The sequence below is a fragment of the Hyperolius riggenbachi genome, chromosome 7 (assembly GCF_040937935.1).
Source record: "Hyperolius riggenbachi isolate aHypRig1 chromosome 7, aHypRig1.pri, whole genome shotgun sequence".
In the NCBI taxonomy this organism is placed as follows: Eukaryota; Metazoa; Chordata; class Amphibia; order Anura; family Hyperoliidae; genus Hyperolius; species Hyperolius riggenbachi.
Genome location: NC_090652.1, coordinates 283,362,400 through 283,380,725, shown reverse-complemented (window position 1 = coordinate 283,380,725; position 18,326 = coordinate 283,362,400). Strand labels below are relative to the sequence as shown.

The window sequence follows — 18,326 nt, the reverse complement described above, 5'->3', positions numbered from 1 at the left end:
GGGGAGGTAAAGTAATGACTTCCCCTCTTTTGGAAGAAGAAGAAGTTTGGAAGGCAGGCTCAGTACCAGCAAGCTGATTCAGCACAGGGCGCCTCACGACAGATACAACCAGAGTGATGAAGTATAGATGCAAAAAGGCAAAGTGCATTTAAATTAGAGTGATTGGGCTGCTATTCATTAAACTGGTAGCACTAGAAAGTGATTTATACCGCTCTACGAAGAGCCTGCTCCTATTCCCGGCCATTATTTGTTCTCTAATGCTCATCTTCTATTAATCACTTCAAAGAGATCAAATAATCCCAACTATCAGCATCCATTTTAATAACGCAATCAAAGTGGGGCTTTCAATCTATTTAGAGACCGATAACGTTCATTTACGGAGCACCTGCCATGCTCAAACACAAAAGGGAACTACTATGAGCATTGTCAAAATTTAAACTATCAATTCACGATTAAAAGTGGACCTCATACCTAATTTACAAGTCGGTGTGTGTTAAGTGCTTTCCTGCCGCTGTATTCATAAGCTTTCCATGAGAAACAGTATGTTTGCTTAGTAAAATGCAGCCTTGGAACAATTTTATTACAAGGTCGGATTTACTATAAGGCACTGTAGGCGCTTGCCTACAGGTGCCTCATGTGGCAGTGGGGCTCCTCCCCCTTCCCGAATGGTTCCTCTCTCAGCAGAGTCACTCAGTCACCACCTGGCTCCAGTCGCTGGCTCGTTGTTAGGGGCAGAGATCCAAGGTGAATCAGTGCCTCCTGTGAAAGAGAGAGTAGTGTGGTGGGCAGTGTGGGTATTGCATTCTCCCTGCATTGCACCAGCTGCAGCGCAGATCAGCTACGCACTCTGGCCCCACACACTGCCATTTGCCACCAGCTCTTCTCATCTTGGTTGGTGGGGGGCTTCAGGCAATATCAGGTGGTGACTTTGTTATGTGAAGCCCCAATCTATGTAACCTCATTAACAATTATGTATAGTCTGTCCAAAATTTTGCTGGGCAGGCCCACTTTTTGAATTACATAACAGCTAGCTAGCTTAGCTGTTTATGTGATATTATAAGAAAATAATGGCCAGGATTGGGGGTGTGGTTCGCGTTGAGGGGCGGAGTTTAGGGCACTAGAATTTTCCTGAATTGTACATCCAGCCCTGTTTTATTAAGGAAATTTGCCTAGGAATGGGAAGGGAAAGGTGCATACACACGTGCCATTCACAGGCTTCCCATTTCTAAAGTAAGCAGGACCGGATTTACCACAAGGCACTGTAGGCACATGCTTGCAGGCACCTGATGATGAAAAGGCGCCTCACTCCCCTCCCCCAGTGACTCTTTTCCTCCTTCCCTATGCAGAGCCCTGGTGAGAGTGTGAATAAGAGGTTACTCACCCAACTCCCAGTATTACACTGACTAAATCTCCCTTCAGACAGAGGCACCTCTAGCTACTCAATACTAAGGTTGCTCTAGCTACCTAATACTTGGTAACACCTCTTACGTACGTATAATTTATGGTTTTTCTGGCTACAGAATGCTAAAGGGCACCTATAGCTACTTATGAAGGGCAAGGGAAGTAGGGGAGGAGTGACAGCTGGGCCAGCCAGCACACTTGCGGGGTGGTTCGGCGGGGTTTGTAGGTTCATGGAGGGCGAAGTCTAAGGTGCCAGGACATCTGTGCCTCCTGTGATGTAAATCTGAGCCTGAAGGTAAATATCTGTCTTTTAAACTCACTTCAGGTGTCCTTTACACTATAAAATAAACTATATGTATCTTCTATATAGGATGACTAGATTGTGTCAAGACGAACTTGCTTATCCCAGATGACACAACTACAAGTAATAGACAGGCCCAGTCCTCAGCATTTCTGGATCCGGCTAACTCCCAGAAATGGGGTAGAGAGAAAGTTTGGTTAACTTTGGAGAACTCTTAAAGGAAACCTGAAGGGACTTAAAAAAAGAAGAGTTTCACTTACCTGGGGCTTCTGCCAGCCCCCTACAGCCGCCCTGTGCCCGAGCCGTCACTCAACGATCCTCCGGTCCCCCGCCGCAGCTAACTTTCTGTATCGCCAACTTGCAAGTCGACGGTCACTGTACGGCCCTGGCCATAGCCATCCTCATTCGCACTCCCAGCACAAGGTTTTTTCGTACTGCACCTGCACAGTGCGAACCAGGACACGATTGCGACCAGGGCCGCATAGGCTCAGTGACTGTTGACTTGCAAGTTGGCGATACCAAAACTTATGGTATCTGTGGCGGGGAACCATAGGATCATTGAGTTATGGAGCAGGCATTGGGCAGCTGCAGGGGGCTGGCAGAAGCCCCAGGTAAGTGAAACTCTTCTTTTTTTTAAAGTCCCTTCAGGTTTCCATTAAACAGAACTCTTAAACTGTTTGGGGAATCAGTTGAAAAGGGTACCTGAGCCATCGGTATTAACCACTTCAACCTGCATCCGAGCAACGTTCACCTCCCATTCATTTGCCAATAACTTTATCACTACTTATCACAATTAACTGATCTGTATCTTGTTTTTTCCACCACCATTTAGGCTTTTTTTGTGTGTTATATTTTTCTATGAATTGTTTGAATCTAAATCCATTTTAACAGGAAGATTAGGAAAGAAATGAAAAAAAAAAAAACATTATTTCTCAGTTTTTGGCCATTATAGTTTGAAATTAATACATGCTACCGTAATTAAAACACATGTATTTTACCCATTTGTCCCAGTTATTACACCGTTTAAATTATGTCACTATCACAATTTTTGGCTCCGATGTTTTATTTGGAAATAACGGTGTATTTTTTCAGTTTTGCGTCCATCACTTATCACAAGCCCATAATTTAAAAAAATAACAGTAATATACCTTACTACATACATATTAAAAAAGTTCAGTCCCTAAAGTAACCAATTATGGTTTTTTTTATTGCTTTTCTTTTTTTTTTTTTTTTTTTACAAAAAAAAAAAAAAAATTGGTGTAGCAATCGGGGAGTGTGGGAAGTAAGGGACTAATTCTAAAAGTAAAACAAAAAAATGTCATTGTCTGGAAATTTCTATTTTCAGGTGTAATTTTACTATTTGGCCACAAGATGCCCTTGGAGATTACTTCTGCATGCGTAGCATTCAGGCCCGGATTTACCTTACAGGAGCCTATAGGCACAGATGTCCTGGCACCTTACACTTCATCCTCCATGAACCTACAAACCGTCGTGGACCCGCACGCTAGTGTGCTGGCTGGTGCAGCTGTCAATTCTCTCTTACTTCCCTTGCTCGTCATAGGTAGCTATAAGTGCCCCTTAGTATTAGGTAGCCAGAAATGTCCTCACTATTAAGTAGCTAGAGATGCCCCTGACTGAAGGGCGATCTTGTCAGTAAAAATGCAGAGAACAGGGTGAGTAGCCTTTCATTTACACTCTCATCAGGACTCTGTATAGGGAAGTAGGGAGGGGGACGTTCAGGGAGGCAAGTGAGCCACCTTTACATCATCAGGCACTTGTAGGCATGTGCCCTGGTAGCATTACTACGCCAGCGTAAGTAAAGTGTGGATGAGGCAGAAAGGGATTTTCGAAAGACAGAGCCGTCTTGTTGACAGCGTCGGTCTTTCATACTGGGACTTAGATCAATGAATGGGAACTGTGTTCCCATTTATTGATCTCCGGGCTAACAGAAGGCGGCAGGAGCACGCACGGGAGCATGTGCGATCGAGGGCAGATTATCTGGATGGGTATAAGTGGTTAAAAGGGCGCCTCCATAGACTTCAATGTTATTTCTGCAAATCTCGGCCATAAAGTTGGTAAAAAAGTTATTTCGGCTACCAGGTTTTCGATTCAGCTACAAAAGGGTGCCTATATTTGTAGCCGAAATTTTTGATTCGGCTACAAGGTTTTTGGTTATAAGGTTTTGGATTGTGCTATAAAAAAGGGTGCCTCTTTATAGCTGAGGTTTTTTTTTATTTCGGGGTGCAGGGGGGAGGGAGAGGTTAGGATTAGGCATCACAAGTGGGGCGGGGGGGGGGGGGGGTTAAGGGTTAGGCACCTCCAGGGGAGAGTTCTGTGTGAGTAGGGAGAAGTTAAGTCATAGTAGTCACCAGAGGGGGGCTTAGGTTTAGGCACCACCAGGGGGTCCTAGGGTTAGGCACCACCAGGGAGGGGTTAGTGTTAGGCACCACCAGGGGGGTTAGGGTTAGGCACCACCAGGGGGGGTCTGAGAGTAGAGAGAAGTTAGGTCATAGTAATCACCAGGGGGACTCTTAGGGTTAGGCAACACCAGGGGGATCTTAGGATTAGGCACCACCAGAGAGGGGTTAAGGTTAGGCACCACTGGGGGGGTTAGGCACCACCAGGGGGGTCTTAGGGTTAGGCACCACTGGGGGGGGGGGATTAGGTTTAGGCACTACCAAGGGGGGGGGGTGTTCTGTGTGAGAGTAGGGAGAAGTTAGGTCACGTTTCTCAGTTATGTCACTTTTCTAGGCTATATCTAGAGCCCTTTAATAGCCCAACAAATGTTGCCTGTAACAGCATCCCTTTTATAAACTGAAAGTAGCTTTTCAGCTACACCAGGCGCCCATTGTAGCTGAATTTGGAATTTCGACTACACCAGGAGCCCTTAGTAGCCAACTTTGACATTTTGCCTATACCAGAGCACTGAAACCTGGCGGCTAATTTTTGGACCAGAAGAAACTCATTGGGCTACTTTTTGCCTCTACTCACAGGCCTGTATAAAATCTGTAGGTTATGTTCCGACCACCCCATAAAATGGCCTTGCCTGCGGTTTAAAAAAAATCTTGGTCCGTACAGTGTTGTGCAGAGCTGTGGAAGTATTGACATTTTTTTCCCCTCCATTGACTGGTACCACTTAAAGTGAACCAGAACTCTTGCAGAGGACAGAAGTTAAACATAGATAAATGCACCCTACATGTATTTAGAGAGTTTAGCCTGTCTAATTCCCCCTCATTTGTGTCTAATCTAAAGTTGTAATTTGATAACCCCCCCCCCCCCCCCCCCCCGTGTCACATGACTGCCTATGGCAGATAAGCCCATTTGATGGCACAGACTGTAAATACAGTCTGTTTCCATGAATCAGGAGGAAGAGAAACTGAGCAGATTGATATTAAGATTTGTATGAGCTGTAACAAAAATGTTTTTATTTAAAGGTTATGCCGTTCTGTATATTTTATAGCAGAGAGGAGGTCTGAGTTCAGGTCCACTTTAAGGCAAAACGGAGGTCCTATTTGACCACTTATTAGTGCAAATAGGATGTTTAATAATTGTCCATTTCATCAAAATCCACGGGACCATCCACGCCTGTTTGGGGGATGTTAGGCAGGTGGTTAATGGCATTCATATTTGAAGTTTAATCGACCCAAACAATATTGGCCTGTTTGTTTGAATGGCCTGTGAATTGAATGAACACACAAATATTTGACCAAAACTAGTTATCAATTAAAATATTTTGCAGTTTCCACTAGTAATGGTTGGAAATACCGATTTCCAATTTTTTTTATAATGAATATATAACTTTATTGTGTGGTTCTCAAATGAATCCATCATTCCAAACTTTATTACATTTTCATTTGTCTTTTTTTTGCCTTTTAGTGTTATAGGTGTATGAAATAACCCCGTCTATCTGCCCTTATTATTGTGCAATATTAATCTCTTGTCAGAATTGCGGCGTGCCCTTTTCAGTACCGCAGCAGCCTTCAGAAGTGCCTGAGTCTTGAATATATTAACATTGCTCTTGTAATAGAACAAAACAACACTGGGATTAATCTACAGAGATTGTTCTTTTTTTTTTTTTACTTTCACCGACCTCAGATCCAGTCAAGAAGCTTTAATTAAAGTGAAGCTGAACTGATTTTCGGTTTTACTTTATTGCTTTTAATATTTACACAACTGATGTCTTGCTATTTTTTTTAAATATTCATGATTGAAAAGTTTGAAAAGTTTGATTGAAAAGTAGAATTTTAAAGAGGAACTTTAACCCAGGATTGAACTTTATCCCAATCAGTAGCTGATACCCCCTTTCCCCTAAGAAATCTTTACTTTTTCTTAAATAGATCATTAGGGGGGGTCTGTAGGGCTGATATTCTGGTGAAACCCCTCCCACAGTGTGATGTCATGACCATGGTCCTAACAGTTTGCTGTCTGTGAAACGTGTTGCATCGTGGGAAATAACAGTGTTTTCCAACTGCCAAGCAAGCAATATCTCCCTCTGTGCATAGAACTCTCTGTAACGAACATTCACTACAGGTCATCTGCTAGAACTAAAAGTGTCACCACCAGTGATACATTTCAGAATGTAAATTACGGAGATGAAAGATTTTACAATGGACAAACACTAATCTATAAATGAATAGTATAACAAATAAGCAAGTTTATGCATTATGTTATTTTCTGTTGTTTAATTGACTCAAAACTTTATTTCCGTCCTTTAACCACTTCTCTACTACAGGTTTTTTCCCCTTCAAAAGCTCTTACCATTCATTCGGTAATAACTTTATCACTAATTATAACACTGAAATGATCTATACATTATTTTTTTGTGGGAAAAACTAGGCTTTCTTTGGGCAGTACTTTATGCTAAGAATTATATTATTTTATACTGATTTGACAGGGAAGAAGAAGAAAAAAATGAAAAAAATCCCCATTTCTCAGCTTTCAGCCATTGTAGTTTAAAAATAAATTGTGCTATTGTAGATAAAACAGACACATTTTATTTGCCAATTTGTCCCGGTTTTTACAATGTTTAAATTGTGTCCCTAGTACAAAGTATGGCGATAATATTTTATTTTGGGTTAGGGGTGAAGGAGTTTCAAAAATAATGAAAATGTGCTTAATGTTCCTATGGTAAGTGAATAATGGTGTATTTGGAAGTAGTTTTACTTTTTGGCCACAAGATGGTGCTATACGTACTCAGTTTTCTAAAAATAGATAACAGAACCAAATATTTATATGTGTTTATAGGTGTTTGTAAATAAGCATGGCAGAAGTTGCTAAGTGGTTAAATTAATATATATTCCTATTTTCAAATGTTAATATGAAGGAAAATGAACCAGCACAGAAAGGACCAGTGTGGTTGAATTACCAAACAACATTTTTTTTTTTTTACGAAATATTTATGATAAGCGTGACTAGGGGTGTGTCGGGGGTGTGATTAGGGGTGTGACATGGGCATGGCTTAAATGTCCCTCTGCCTTATCTCAAAAAGTTGGGAGGTATGGGCACACTCCTCTGTCAGTCCATGGCTCCGTGCACTCCCCGCCTTCATCCACCACTGGCTGCATCTTCTCTGTGACCTGCCGCATGTTCTTACATTATAACATGCACCGTATCATGGAGAAAAGGCCCTCCTGCAAGGATGAAGACAGAAGATGCATGGAACCACTGACTGACAGAGGAGTGCGTCTGCTGGGACAGGTTAGATGCTACTCTGCTGAAGACTCTGTAGGGGCCTTAGGGAGTAACAATTAAATTGGGGGGGGGGGGGGGGCATAGAGGGGCCCAGCAGCACTCTGGGGCAATTGCCTAGGTTTCCTCTATGCCCTTGCCCTGGGGGTTCCTGGAATGCAGTGTGGGGAACGAGTGGTCTCCAAGTGATAAATGGTGGAACCACACGATCCTGAAGTTGAAGAACCTTGGATGTACGTATGAGGGAAGGAAGGGGGATGATGAGAGTCTGAGAGTTAGAATAACAGAGTAACCAAGCAGCTCGGGGGGACCCAAACCACTAGGAAAATATAGGGGACTAAAAGAGACCGAAAAGCCCTCCTACTAAAAAGCAATGCTTGGTGTGATTTGTCTTCCTAAAACAGAAGGTACTTGCGATACTTTGCATATTCAGTAGCGGTGCATTGTGGGTAACCACAGATGTTCACTTAAAGCTGAATTATTGCAAATACCTTCTGTTTTAAAAAGGCAAATCGCACTAAGCACAGTTAGAATAAGTGAGTGTGTGGGGTGGAGAAGGAAGGGGGCCAGTGTGTGGGGTGGAGAAGGAAGGGGGCCAGTGGGTGGGATGGGATAGTTATAGACCAAAAAAAAAAGTTACTATGACCTTTACAGCAGTGCCGTCGATTTTGCAAGCATATGTGTTTTGTTGTGCGTAAGTACACTAATTCCGTAATGTAAATTGCATCGCTTTATTTCCATCAGCGTTGCCCAATTTCCTTTGATAAACAAAAGCACAACTGCATTTTGGGTGTGGCTGCTTTTCTGTTTTAATCAGTACAAAAGAATAGAACTTCACAAGCACAGCTAAAAATCATTTTTTTACTGCGCACTTTGTATCTTGCAGTGTTTAGTTAACAAGACATTAACATACCTATAGTACCAGGGATCCGAGCCTGGTGTTTTGGTGGCATTTTAGAACGGTGCCAGTTAAAAAGGACGCATGAAATAGCCCGTAGAAGAGCATCTGTAAATATATTGTCATTCCACTTTTTCTTTCATATAGTTGAATATTGGTAATATTTACCTGTACGCTACTATTATACTTTAAGCTAATCTCTCCCTACTCTCACACAACCCCTCCCCCCCCCCCCCCCCCAGTGGTGCCTAACCTTAAATATCCCTCCCCTGGCAGTACCTAACCTTTAACCACCACCCACACGTGGTTCCAAACCTTAACTCCTCCTGGAGATGCCAATCTTAACACCCCCCCAACCCGGGTGATACTTAACCTTAACAGTGGGCAAATAACCTTAACCCCCCTGTTGGCACCTAACCTTAACATCTCCTTCCCCCCGTGCCTAACTTTAACACCCGGTGTTGTGTTGAGAAGGGTGCTACTATGGTAGCAGGTGCTTGGTCCAACCCCTATGCTACAAATAGTGGGTGTGAAATATGATCACTACAGGCTGCAGTTTTCCCAGAAAATTTAGTCTGTGCCCCCCCTTTTAAGGACTGAACAGTAGTGGGATGTAAGCCATGCTGTTGCTTCACCCATAGAAATTACAACTAACTCCTTAAACTCAGCAATTTGTAATCACATTTTTAAGACAATATTTTTTAGCAGCAGGAACATCAATCCACACCTAAATGGTAACATTTGTACGCTGTGATCGCTAAGCCATTAGGTTGTATATTTAGGTCCAAACCTGAAAACGGGCTTTAAGCGTAGTTGTAAACAACAGCAAATAAAGAACAAATATGTTCCGAAAATCAGTACCGTTTCCCTTTTAACATTACAGCAGATTGCCCAGTGTGCAGATTCCTCACTGCCGGCGATTACCTCTCTCGGCATTGTTGCCACCGAAAAGTGATTAATGTTAATGCAATCCCATTCATTCCTCCATTTCAGGACCCGCGCTGCCTCTATTCTCCGCCACACTCCCATTTTCACCTGTGTCCTGAACTAAATCGCAATTTTTACGGATTCAGCCGGAAAATAATGATAGCCATAAATCAGGCAACCGTTTCTCTGAGAAATACAACTGCTCTATTATCTTTTTTTTATATGTACATATATATATATTCCGATCACCAAAATGAGAAGAATAAATAGCCTTCCACGTTTACTTTTAGGGACCTATGAGAAACATGTTTACTTTTGCTTTGTAGTGCGAGATTTTCCATATTAACTGGAACGGTAGGAACAAGAAAGAGAATTGCTGAGATTTCTTGAACGGTATTTTGCAGGTGCCAAGCCCGGAGAGGTGGCGTTAATGAATGGACTGACGGTTAATTTGCATCTTCAAATGGTGAGTCTTTTCCTCCCGGGCGGCGGTGGGTCTGTTTTCAATTGCAGATTCTCCTTATCTGTTATGCAAGTTCGCTCAGAGAAACATTACTTTTCCCTTTCAAGAAATTGTTTTCTTCCTCATCACAGAGGCAAGCGCGGAACAATAATTTTCTTCGGTGCTTTACTCATTTCAAAGCCCGGTGAGCCTGGCATAGAATGTAGGTTAGCTCCGCATTTGTCTGTAAGGTTATTTTATCAAAAGGTTTTTCCAATTTATTTGGATTACCTTCTCAGTCTCTTGAACTTCTCGTCCTACAAAGATCTGCAAAGTTGCCAAAAGCCACCAAAGGTCCAAGAGCATGGTGTATAGATCCCGATCGGCGAAGCAGTTCTTTTTAGTAGTTTGGAAACTGGCACTTTTTGGCTATCTCATAGACTGCAATGGTAGTTGCAATTATGGGGCACCAAGAAGATTGTTTTTGGTGCCCAGCTATTGGCAAGTTTTGGTAGCATTGAGGAGCAGGTTTTTTCTGGCGACAAGTTATCATCAAGGGTTTCCAGTTCTGCAGGTGCGGCAATCTGCGCAGGAAGATTTGGCAAGTGGAGGAAGTGTTAAGATACTGTTTGGCGCATCGGCAGCATCAATCGGTTTTAGGAATAGTGTTAGGAGTATAAGGACGTCTTAGGTGTATCAATTAGTGTTACATATTTTGGTTATTGTTAGATGCTTTAGTTATAGGGTTAGTGTTAGGCATACTGAAAATAGTTTTCTCTCTGGTGCTTTACTCATTTTAAAGAGACTCTGTAACAAATTTTTCAGCCTTAGTTCTTCTATCCTATAAGTTCCTATGCCTGTTCTAATGTGCTCTGGCTTACTACAGCCTTTCCTAATTGCACTGTCTCTGTAATAAATCTTAACTCCTTTCCTCTGCCGTGTCTGTCAGGCTAAGGCTTGAATGTGTGGAATGTGCAGGGCTGCTTGTGATTGGATAGAAGTGATACACACCCTCTGCAGGCCCCCTGCGCACTCTGTATGACTCACACACTCTGTTTATGTGAGCCTATCACAAGCTGGTTAGTTTGTTTGTAAACACTGCCTAAAACTGTTAATTACAAGCCAGGATTGCAGCAGAGAGTGGCAGAAACAGCACAGAGGGGCCCAGGAGAAAGTAACGAATAGAATGGTATGCTTTTTAGTGTAAGAATATTAGAGTACAGATTCTCTTTAAAGCCTGGTGAGCCTGGCGCAGAAATTAGGTTAGATCTGCATTTGTCTGTAAGGTTATTTTATCAAAAGGTTTTTCCAGTTTATTTGGCTTTACCTTCTCACTCTCTTTAACTTCTCAATCTACAATGATCTAGAAAGGAGCCAAAATCCACCAGGGGTCACCTTGATGAGAGTGTAAATGAGAGGTTACTCACCCAGCTCACGGCATTTCACTGATGAGATCTCCCTTCAGTCAGGGGCACCTCTAGCTAATTAATACTGACGTAGTGGGATGTGGGTGTCAAAAACACCCTCTAGTGAAAAGATACAGGAGACAAAAGTGGGAGCCCAATGGTGTAGTATGTCAAAGACAATGGAACTTAATAAAAGTAAGACACTACTCACAAAGGTGGGTTGCAGAGGGGCAACCGACCACAGGAAGCAGGTGGAGACAACAAACCCGACTCCACTCGGGGTGGTCCCTAGGGACCTGGATGCGGTTTCTCTCCTTGGTAAAAGAAAGGGGACAGATATCCGCCATGGTCGAAACCACGTGTGGTCTGTACCCACCCCTCAGACGGGTGAGGTAAGGGGGTATGATTGTACAATACGGGTATAAGAGGCGCCCTGGTGTAATAAAAGCATCTAAAAGCAGTTTAAAAATGAGAAATAAATTTGAGGTAGTTTACCTCAGTGACAAAAAAATCTTTGTATTTTACAAAGGTTTTAATTAGTAGGACAGGCAACGTGTTTCGCGGGTCAGAGCCCGCTTCCTCAGGCCAATAACAGTGCCAAACTAAATGACAGATTCAGCAAAGGGAGGCTCTTATACCCTTATTGTACTTATACCCTTATACCCTTATTGTACTTAATACTGAGGTTCTTCTAGATACCTAATACTAGGGAGCACATCTAGCTACTTACAGTAAAGGGAACCTAAATTGAGAGGGATATGGATGTTTCTTTTTAAACAATACCAGTTGCCTGGCAGTCCTGCTGATATCTTTGGTTGCAGTGGTGACTGAATCACAGACCTGAAACAAGCATGCAGCTAATCCAGTCTGACTTCAGTCAGAGCACCTGATCTGCATGCTTGTTGAGGGGTTGTGGCTGAAAGCATTAGAGACACAGGATCAGCAGGAGAGTCAGGCAACTGGTATTGTTTTAAAAGTAAAAAGCCATATCCTTCTCAGTTTAGGTTCCCCTTAATATTGAGGCTACCTAATGCTTGGGGACACCTCTAGCTATTTAGTACTGTGCATAGCTCTGGCTACCTAATATAAGGGGCACCTGTAGCTATATATTATGGGCAAGGAAAGTAAGGGGGAAGTGATAGCTGGCACAGCCAGCACACTTGTGGTGCACTTTGTTGGGGGTTTGTAAGTTCATGGAGGGCAAAGTCTAGAGTGCCAGGAAATCTGCGCCTATAGGCTTCCGTGAGGTAAATCCAAGTATATATATATATATACACACAAACACACACACACACACACACACACACTGTACATATATCAGCACTGAAGAAAATAAATAGGTAGTTCATCCTGACACAGTGACCCCTATGCAATTTCTTTTAACTGGACCTTCATAGATTCAGGACGCTATTTCCATAATTCTTCCTCGTCTTCTTTCATAGAGCCATTAAAAGCTGTTGTGGGACAAAAGGTTCGCTCCGTGAGGCTACAATCGGCCGCTAATGCTTTCCTCTCCCTTTGTTTTCACAGCTATCCTTTTACAAGCCCACAAAAGCTCGCCACAAGATCCTACTTGAAGCCAAAGCCTTCCCCTCAGACCATGTAAGCGAAGCTCCTCGCAAGCTGCTAATTAGCTGTTAATGTACATTTTTTTATACCTGTCACGGTGATAATGATCTTGGCACAGTAAATAAGGCGATGTAAAGCGCAGAGCATTAAATCCACCTTGCATAATGGCGCAGGGTAACATTTATTCTTGCTCAATAGGAGGGGGAGAGAAAAAAAAACTATTACACAGAAGATCGAAATTGCTCATTGATTTAGTTCTGTGTTCAGAGAACCTGGTATGCGTACGCCTCCTACCTACGACACGAGATGGACTGGATACCGCAATCAAAGCCTGATGATTTTTTTAATGTACAATGTAAACAAAATCAATATTATGCACCAAGGGTTCAAAATGTCATTTATTTACTGGGGAGCAAAACAATTACTAAGGTCATGAACTGAGAACTCAACTATCATCTATCACGGGGCTGTCCAATTTTTTAGCGTAGAGGACTACTTTGTGTGATTAAACTGGTGAGGTTTAGATAACATACATAAATATGGTTTTGGTCTGGATAGGACATTTTCACAATCTCGATATACAGTAACACCTTGGATTGAGAGTAACTTGGGTTGGATGCTGCTGGATTGTACTTAATTGTACTTAATCTGTGTAGATAGAGACTGTGCAAAGACACATTTTCATGAAATCATCAAAAGTAATGCCAGATATACAATTTTCTGGCAGATTTATCTGCCAGATTGATTATTTTAACATGTCCGATCTGAATTTCGATCGATTTATCAATCGATTTTCATAGAACTGAATGAAAATCGCTCAAACTATTAGAAAAACGATTGAAAAATCGATTGCAATTCAGATCGGACATTTTGGAAATAATCGATCTGGCAAGTAAATCTGCCAGAAAATTGTATGGCGTATACCTAGCATTACTTTTGAGGATTTCATGGAAATGTGACTTTACACAGTCTCTATCTAGACTCAAATGAAGTACAATGAAGTACAATCCAGCAGCGCCAATGGGAGAAGAACTATTGGCTCAGTTGTGATGATGTGACGCATGGATCTGTTTTTTGCTTGTATATCAGGACCTTGGTTGAATATCATGTCAAAATTTCACAAAAAGGTTTGCTTGTGTTGCAAAGCGTTCTTAAACCAAGTTAGGCCCGGTTCACATTAGCATTCGCTATCCGGATTTTCTGGATCTGATCCGGACCGCATACTGTACAAACGGAACGTACGTTCCGCATAGCAATGTAAAGGCTATGCGGACGTTCACACGTGTCCGTTCCGTACAGTACGGAGCCGGATCGGATCCGGACGCCGGACTCTTTTCCAACATGCGCTATTTTTTGGGTCCAGCTCTCCGGGCCCACGCACCCGGACCGGAGACGGACCTGAGCCTGACAGCACCATCAGGAAAACAGAAACCAATGGGGAACGGAAGGCACAGAACACACTGCCTACAAAAACCTGACGTTCTACCCCACTTCCTATGCGTATCCAAGTGGCCATTTCGGATGGGGACACATGGGCCAAGCATGTCTGGAGTGGAGCAGCAGTGACAGACGTGCTGGAGCTGTTTGGCAGAATGTCGGAGGTGGAGGTGAGGCCTACAGCGGAGGAACCTGATTCTACAGGTGCACCAGGTGCACCTTCTGCTGACCCCAACATTTTTTTTTAAGTTTCGCTATTTTTTGCCCACGGATCCGGATGGCAGCCTGATGCATGCCTGATACAAACGGACCGGATCCGGATCAGAACCGTACGGTTCTGATCAGGATCCGATCAGGATCCGATCAGGATCCGGTCCGTTTACTTGCCAAAACGCAAGTGTGAACGGGGCCTTACTCTCAATCCAAGGTTTACTTTATATCGAGATTGTGAAAATGTCCTATTCAGATCCAGATCAACCGTCATTGTATAAGTGCCTTGTTAAATCTACACAAAACAAAAGGTTGGGGTGAGCCAACAGATGGCAATGATTCTGTTAGTTATAGTGAAAGTGTTGTTTACATTTTTATTTTATACTATTGCGAAAATTTGTAATATTTAAAACATGTGCAAACATAGACAAATAAGAAGTATGTTTTTTCCCAGAGTAAAATGAGCCATAAATTATTTTCCTTCTATGTGGCTGTCACTTACAGTAGGTAGTAGAAATCTGACAGAAGCGACAGGTTTTGGACTAGTCCATCTCTTCATAGGGGATTCTCAGCAAGGCTTTTATTCTTTATGAAGATATTCCCTAAAAAGTATTTAAACAATGATGCTGGCCAGCTTCCCTGCTCGCTACACAGTTTTTTGGCAGTTGGACAGAGCAACTGCCATTCACTAAGTGTTTTTGAAAATAAATAAATCCCTAAGAATCCCGCATGAAGAGATGGATTCGTCCAAAACCTTTCACTTCTGTCAGATTTCTACAGCCTACTGTAAGTGACAGCAACATAGGAGAAAAGCAATTTATGGTTCATTTTACTCTGGAACAAACGTACTTCTTATTTGTATATGTTTGCACATATTTTAAATTTTACAATTTTTTGCCATAGTGCCCCTTTAACTATAACTGTTTTTGGATTGTGAAATTAATCACCCGGGTTTCCATTAATTCTTATGGAAAAATTTACTTCGATACAAAAGTGCTTTGGAATACAAGCATGTTTCCAGAACAAACCATACTCGCAAACTAAGGATCCATTGTGCTGATATTTAGTGCCTTGGTGTGACCTCTTGTGCCCCTCAGTCCCTCCCTCAAAAGCCACAATCCTATCCCGACCTCTGTCCTCCATCTAACTCTAACTGCCTTCATGACAAAGGGCATTTCTTACTTCCAGAAAGAATTATGGTAATTTCAAAAACTTCAAGTGATGGTTCACAAAAGCAGCCAAACTCACTCAGGACACCATTTGCCTGAACAGTACTTCTCTGATCGATCACTTTGCCACCTGTACTCACTGATTGAAATTAGATATCCCACCAAGAAAGCAGCCACTAGCGTGAACACTTCCTGCTTATATTTACTGTGGAAGGGTGAGAGAGGAGGAGGGGCGAGGGAGAAGAGGAGCAGGGGCGAGGGAGAAGAGGAGGTGGGGCGAGGGAGAAGAGGAGGAGGGGTGAGGGAGAAGAGGAGGAGGGGTGAGGGAGAAGAGGAGGAGGGGTGAGGGAGAAGAGGAGGAGGGGTGAGGGAGAAGAGCAGGAGGGGTGAGGGAGAAGAGGAGGGAGGTGTACATTGGGCAATAGCCTGGTCTAAATTTACATAACCTTACTCCACTCTTAGCTTAGCTTAGCACCCCTCTGCTAGTGACACCTGGGGAGGCCTGCACCCAGGGCCGGGCCGAGGCATAGGCTGGAGAGGCTCCAGCCTCAGGGCGCAGTGTAGAAGGGGGCGCAAAATTCATTCAGCTGTCATTCCTAATTGTGTTTGAAGCAGAAAGAAATAGGAAAAGGGGATACATGGTAGCGACTGCAAGCCAGATAACTAGATAATAAGGTGTTGGGGAGGTTGTGGGCCCTGTGTCCCTCTTAGTTTAATAGCAATCAGTGTGTGACAGCTGGGGTGGGAGGGATGGAGGGGCGCACTTTGGTGTCTCAGCCTTGGGGGCTGGAGGACCTTGTCCCGGCTCTGCCTGCACCTACCGCAACCCCCTAGTAACACCACTGCATGTAGGTGGAAGTTAGTGTTGGGTTTAAGTAGGGAGGGTTGGTGTTAGAGAATAGGATATTTGGGAAATTAGTGGTACAAAGTGATGGTAGCAGCAGTGGCGTAACTACAATTCATTGGGCCCCACAGCAAAACTTTGATGGGGCCCCCCAATGTCCACACCCCTTCCCTTGCCTCTTCTCGATACCCTTCACATCCTGGAGGCCCATCTTACAAGGGTCATAAAACAAGTGTGGCCATCATGATCCACCCATAATGAGCGTAGGTGCCACAAAAACACCGGATCTGGAGGATAGTCCCCTGTAATAGAGAAAGGGAAGGCCAGTAGTTAGGGGGGCCCTACAGCTCTGGGCCCCCCATGATAGCAGAGACTGCTCCCCTATAGTTAGGTCCGTGAGTAGTAGCGCAGTGCTAATTCACGATACTAAGCTGCTATATAAATATCATTATCGATAGATATTCAGATCACTGCAATAACCAGCTCCCAAATTACCGAGCACAATTTTTTTTCCATGGACACATTTATTATCCTTAGCTCTGTAAAGTGTTGTGATCAATTGAAGCAGCATTGATTGACCGTGTTCTGATTTAATGAAAATATGGCACATCCTCTAAATGATAAGCTTCTGTCTTGCAGTACGCGGTGGAATCGCAGATTCAGCTTCACGGCCTAGATGTGGAGACGAGCATGCTGCTGGTGCACCCCCGCAAGGTTTGCTCTGCTTCATACCATCTCATTTCTGTGTTCCGCTTCCAAGACGTTAATCTCTAGTTTATCCGTACAGCAATCTTTTGATTTGTGTTTTTATTTTCAAGGGCCTGTCTGAGATCAAGAAAGTGGCCCAGCCATGTAGCGGCCTCCTAGCCGGTGTTTGGATTAGTGTAATGCATGCCCCTCGGGAATTGAAACGCAATGCATTTATTACTGTGCAGATGTCTTCATTAATTACTCACTGAGTGGGATGAAAGCTCCCTATTGATAGATACTGCAGCACATCTAACCAGCTTCCTCCCAGCCTCATCGCTGTCTGTCTCGTTGGCTTTATTATTTTGGCGATAATGGAATCCTAAACACAATCAGTTCTATTAGAGAAATGTCCTCATTTACATATGGTAAAGCGGTATAAACTGCCTCTACAGAAATGTTATGCTGCTAGCGGTGTTTTCCTTAAAGAGACCCTGCAGCGGATACAAGTATATTATCAGGGTCGGAAAGGCCGCAGAGGCCTAGGTCTTTGGCGGTTGCAGGCCGAGGGGCACCCCGACTTTTACCTGCTGTTTTAAATTGGACAGCTTTATGATTTTTCTTGCATGATGCACGAATTCCAAATGCTAATGACCTAGGCACAATCTAAAATATTGCGAAGGAATGCGGAAAATCTGTGCAGATAGTGAGATCGCAGACCTGCAAACCAAGAAATACCCACGGAGTCCTGGCAACAAGTGTTTTCCTAACGCATAAGATAACAGGCAAGCAAGCAGTTAATAGTGAAGCAGGTTGTTTCGGCGCTAGGTGCTCAGGCACCCATAGCAGTAATGTAATACTGTGCATGGCACGTAAGGGTAATTTGGGGCTCCGGATGTCGAATAACATCTCCCTACAAGTTTCGACCACTCGGAGGGGGATTGAACGCTGCCGGGGAGTTTTGTGGCAGCTGGGAGAGCCGTCATTCAGCTCGCCCTGCGCCCAACTAACCAGCGACGCGTACATACATACGTGATAATAGTAGTGATGATTGCAGTCAACTAATTACGATTACATTTTTGCAATTACGCTTATACATAATAACAAACTGAAATTCAATTGATTAAATTGAAAATATATTTTTAAAAAGACCCTGTAGTTTGTGAAAAAAAAAGATTTTAAAAATGCAAAGAAAAATGTTTTTTAAACACAGAAAAATGAGTTTAAAAACCATTTTTCTTTGTATTTTTAAAATTGATTTTCTCAAAAACTACAAGGTCTTTTTGAAAAATTATTTTTCTTACCCACTATTCTCCCACTATATGTAACAATTTTGGTGAAGCCATA

At 43.0% G+C, this 18,326-nt stretch overlaps 1 protein-coding gene across 1 annotated transcript in view; it reads left to right on the top strand.

Annotated features, from left to right (window-relative positions):
- KYNU (kynureninase) overlaps window positions 1-18,326 on the top strand; it is a 137,067-nt gene that overhangs the window by 36,823 nt on the left and 81,918 nt on the right. Inside the window, exons 5-7 of the mRNA XM_068247079.1 lie at window positions 9,620-9,681; window positions 12,594-12,665; window positions 16,932-17,006. Coding sequence (XP_068103180.1) covers window positions 9,620-9,681; window positions 12,594-12,665; window positions 16,932-17,006 — 209 coding nt within the window. The remainder of the gene's footprint in view (window positions 1-9,619; window positions 9,682-12,593; window positions 12,666-16,931; window positions 17,007-18,326) is intronic.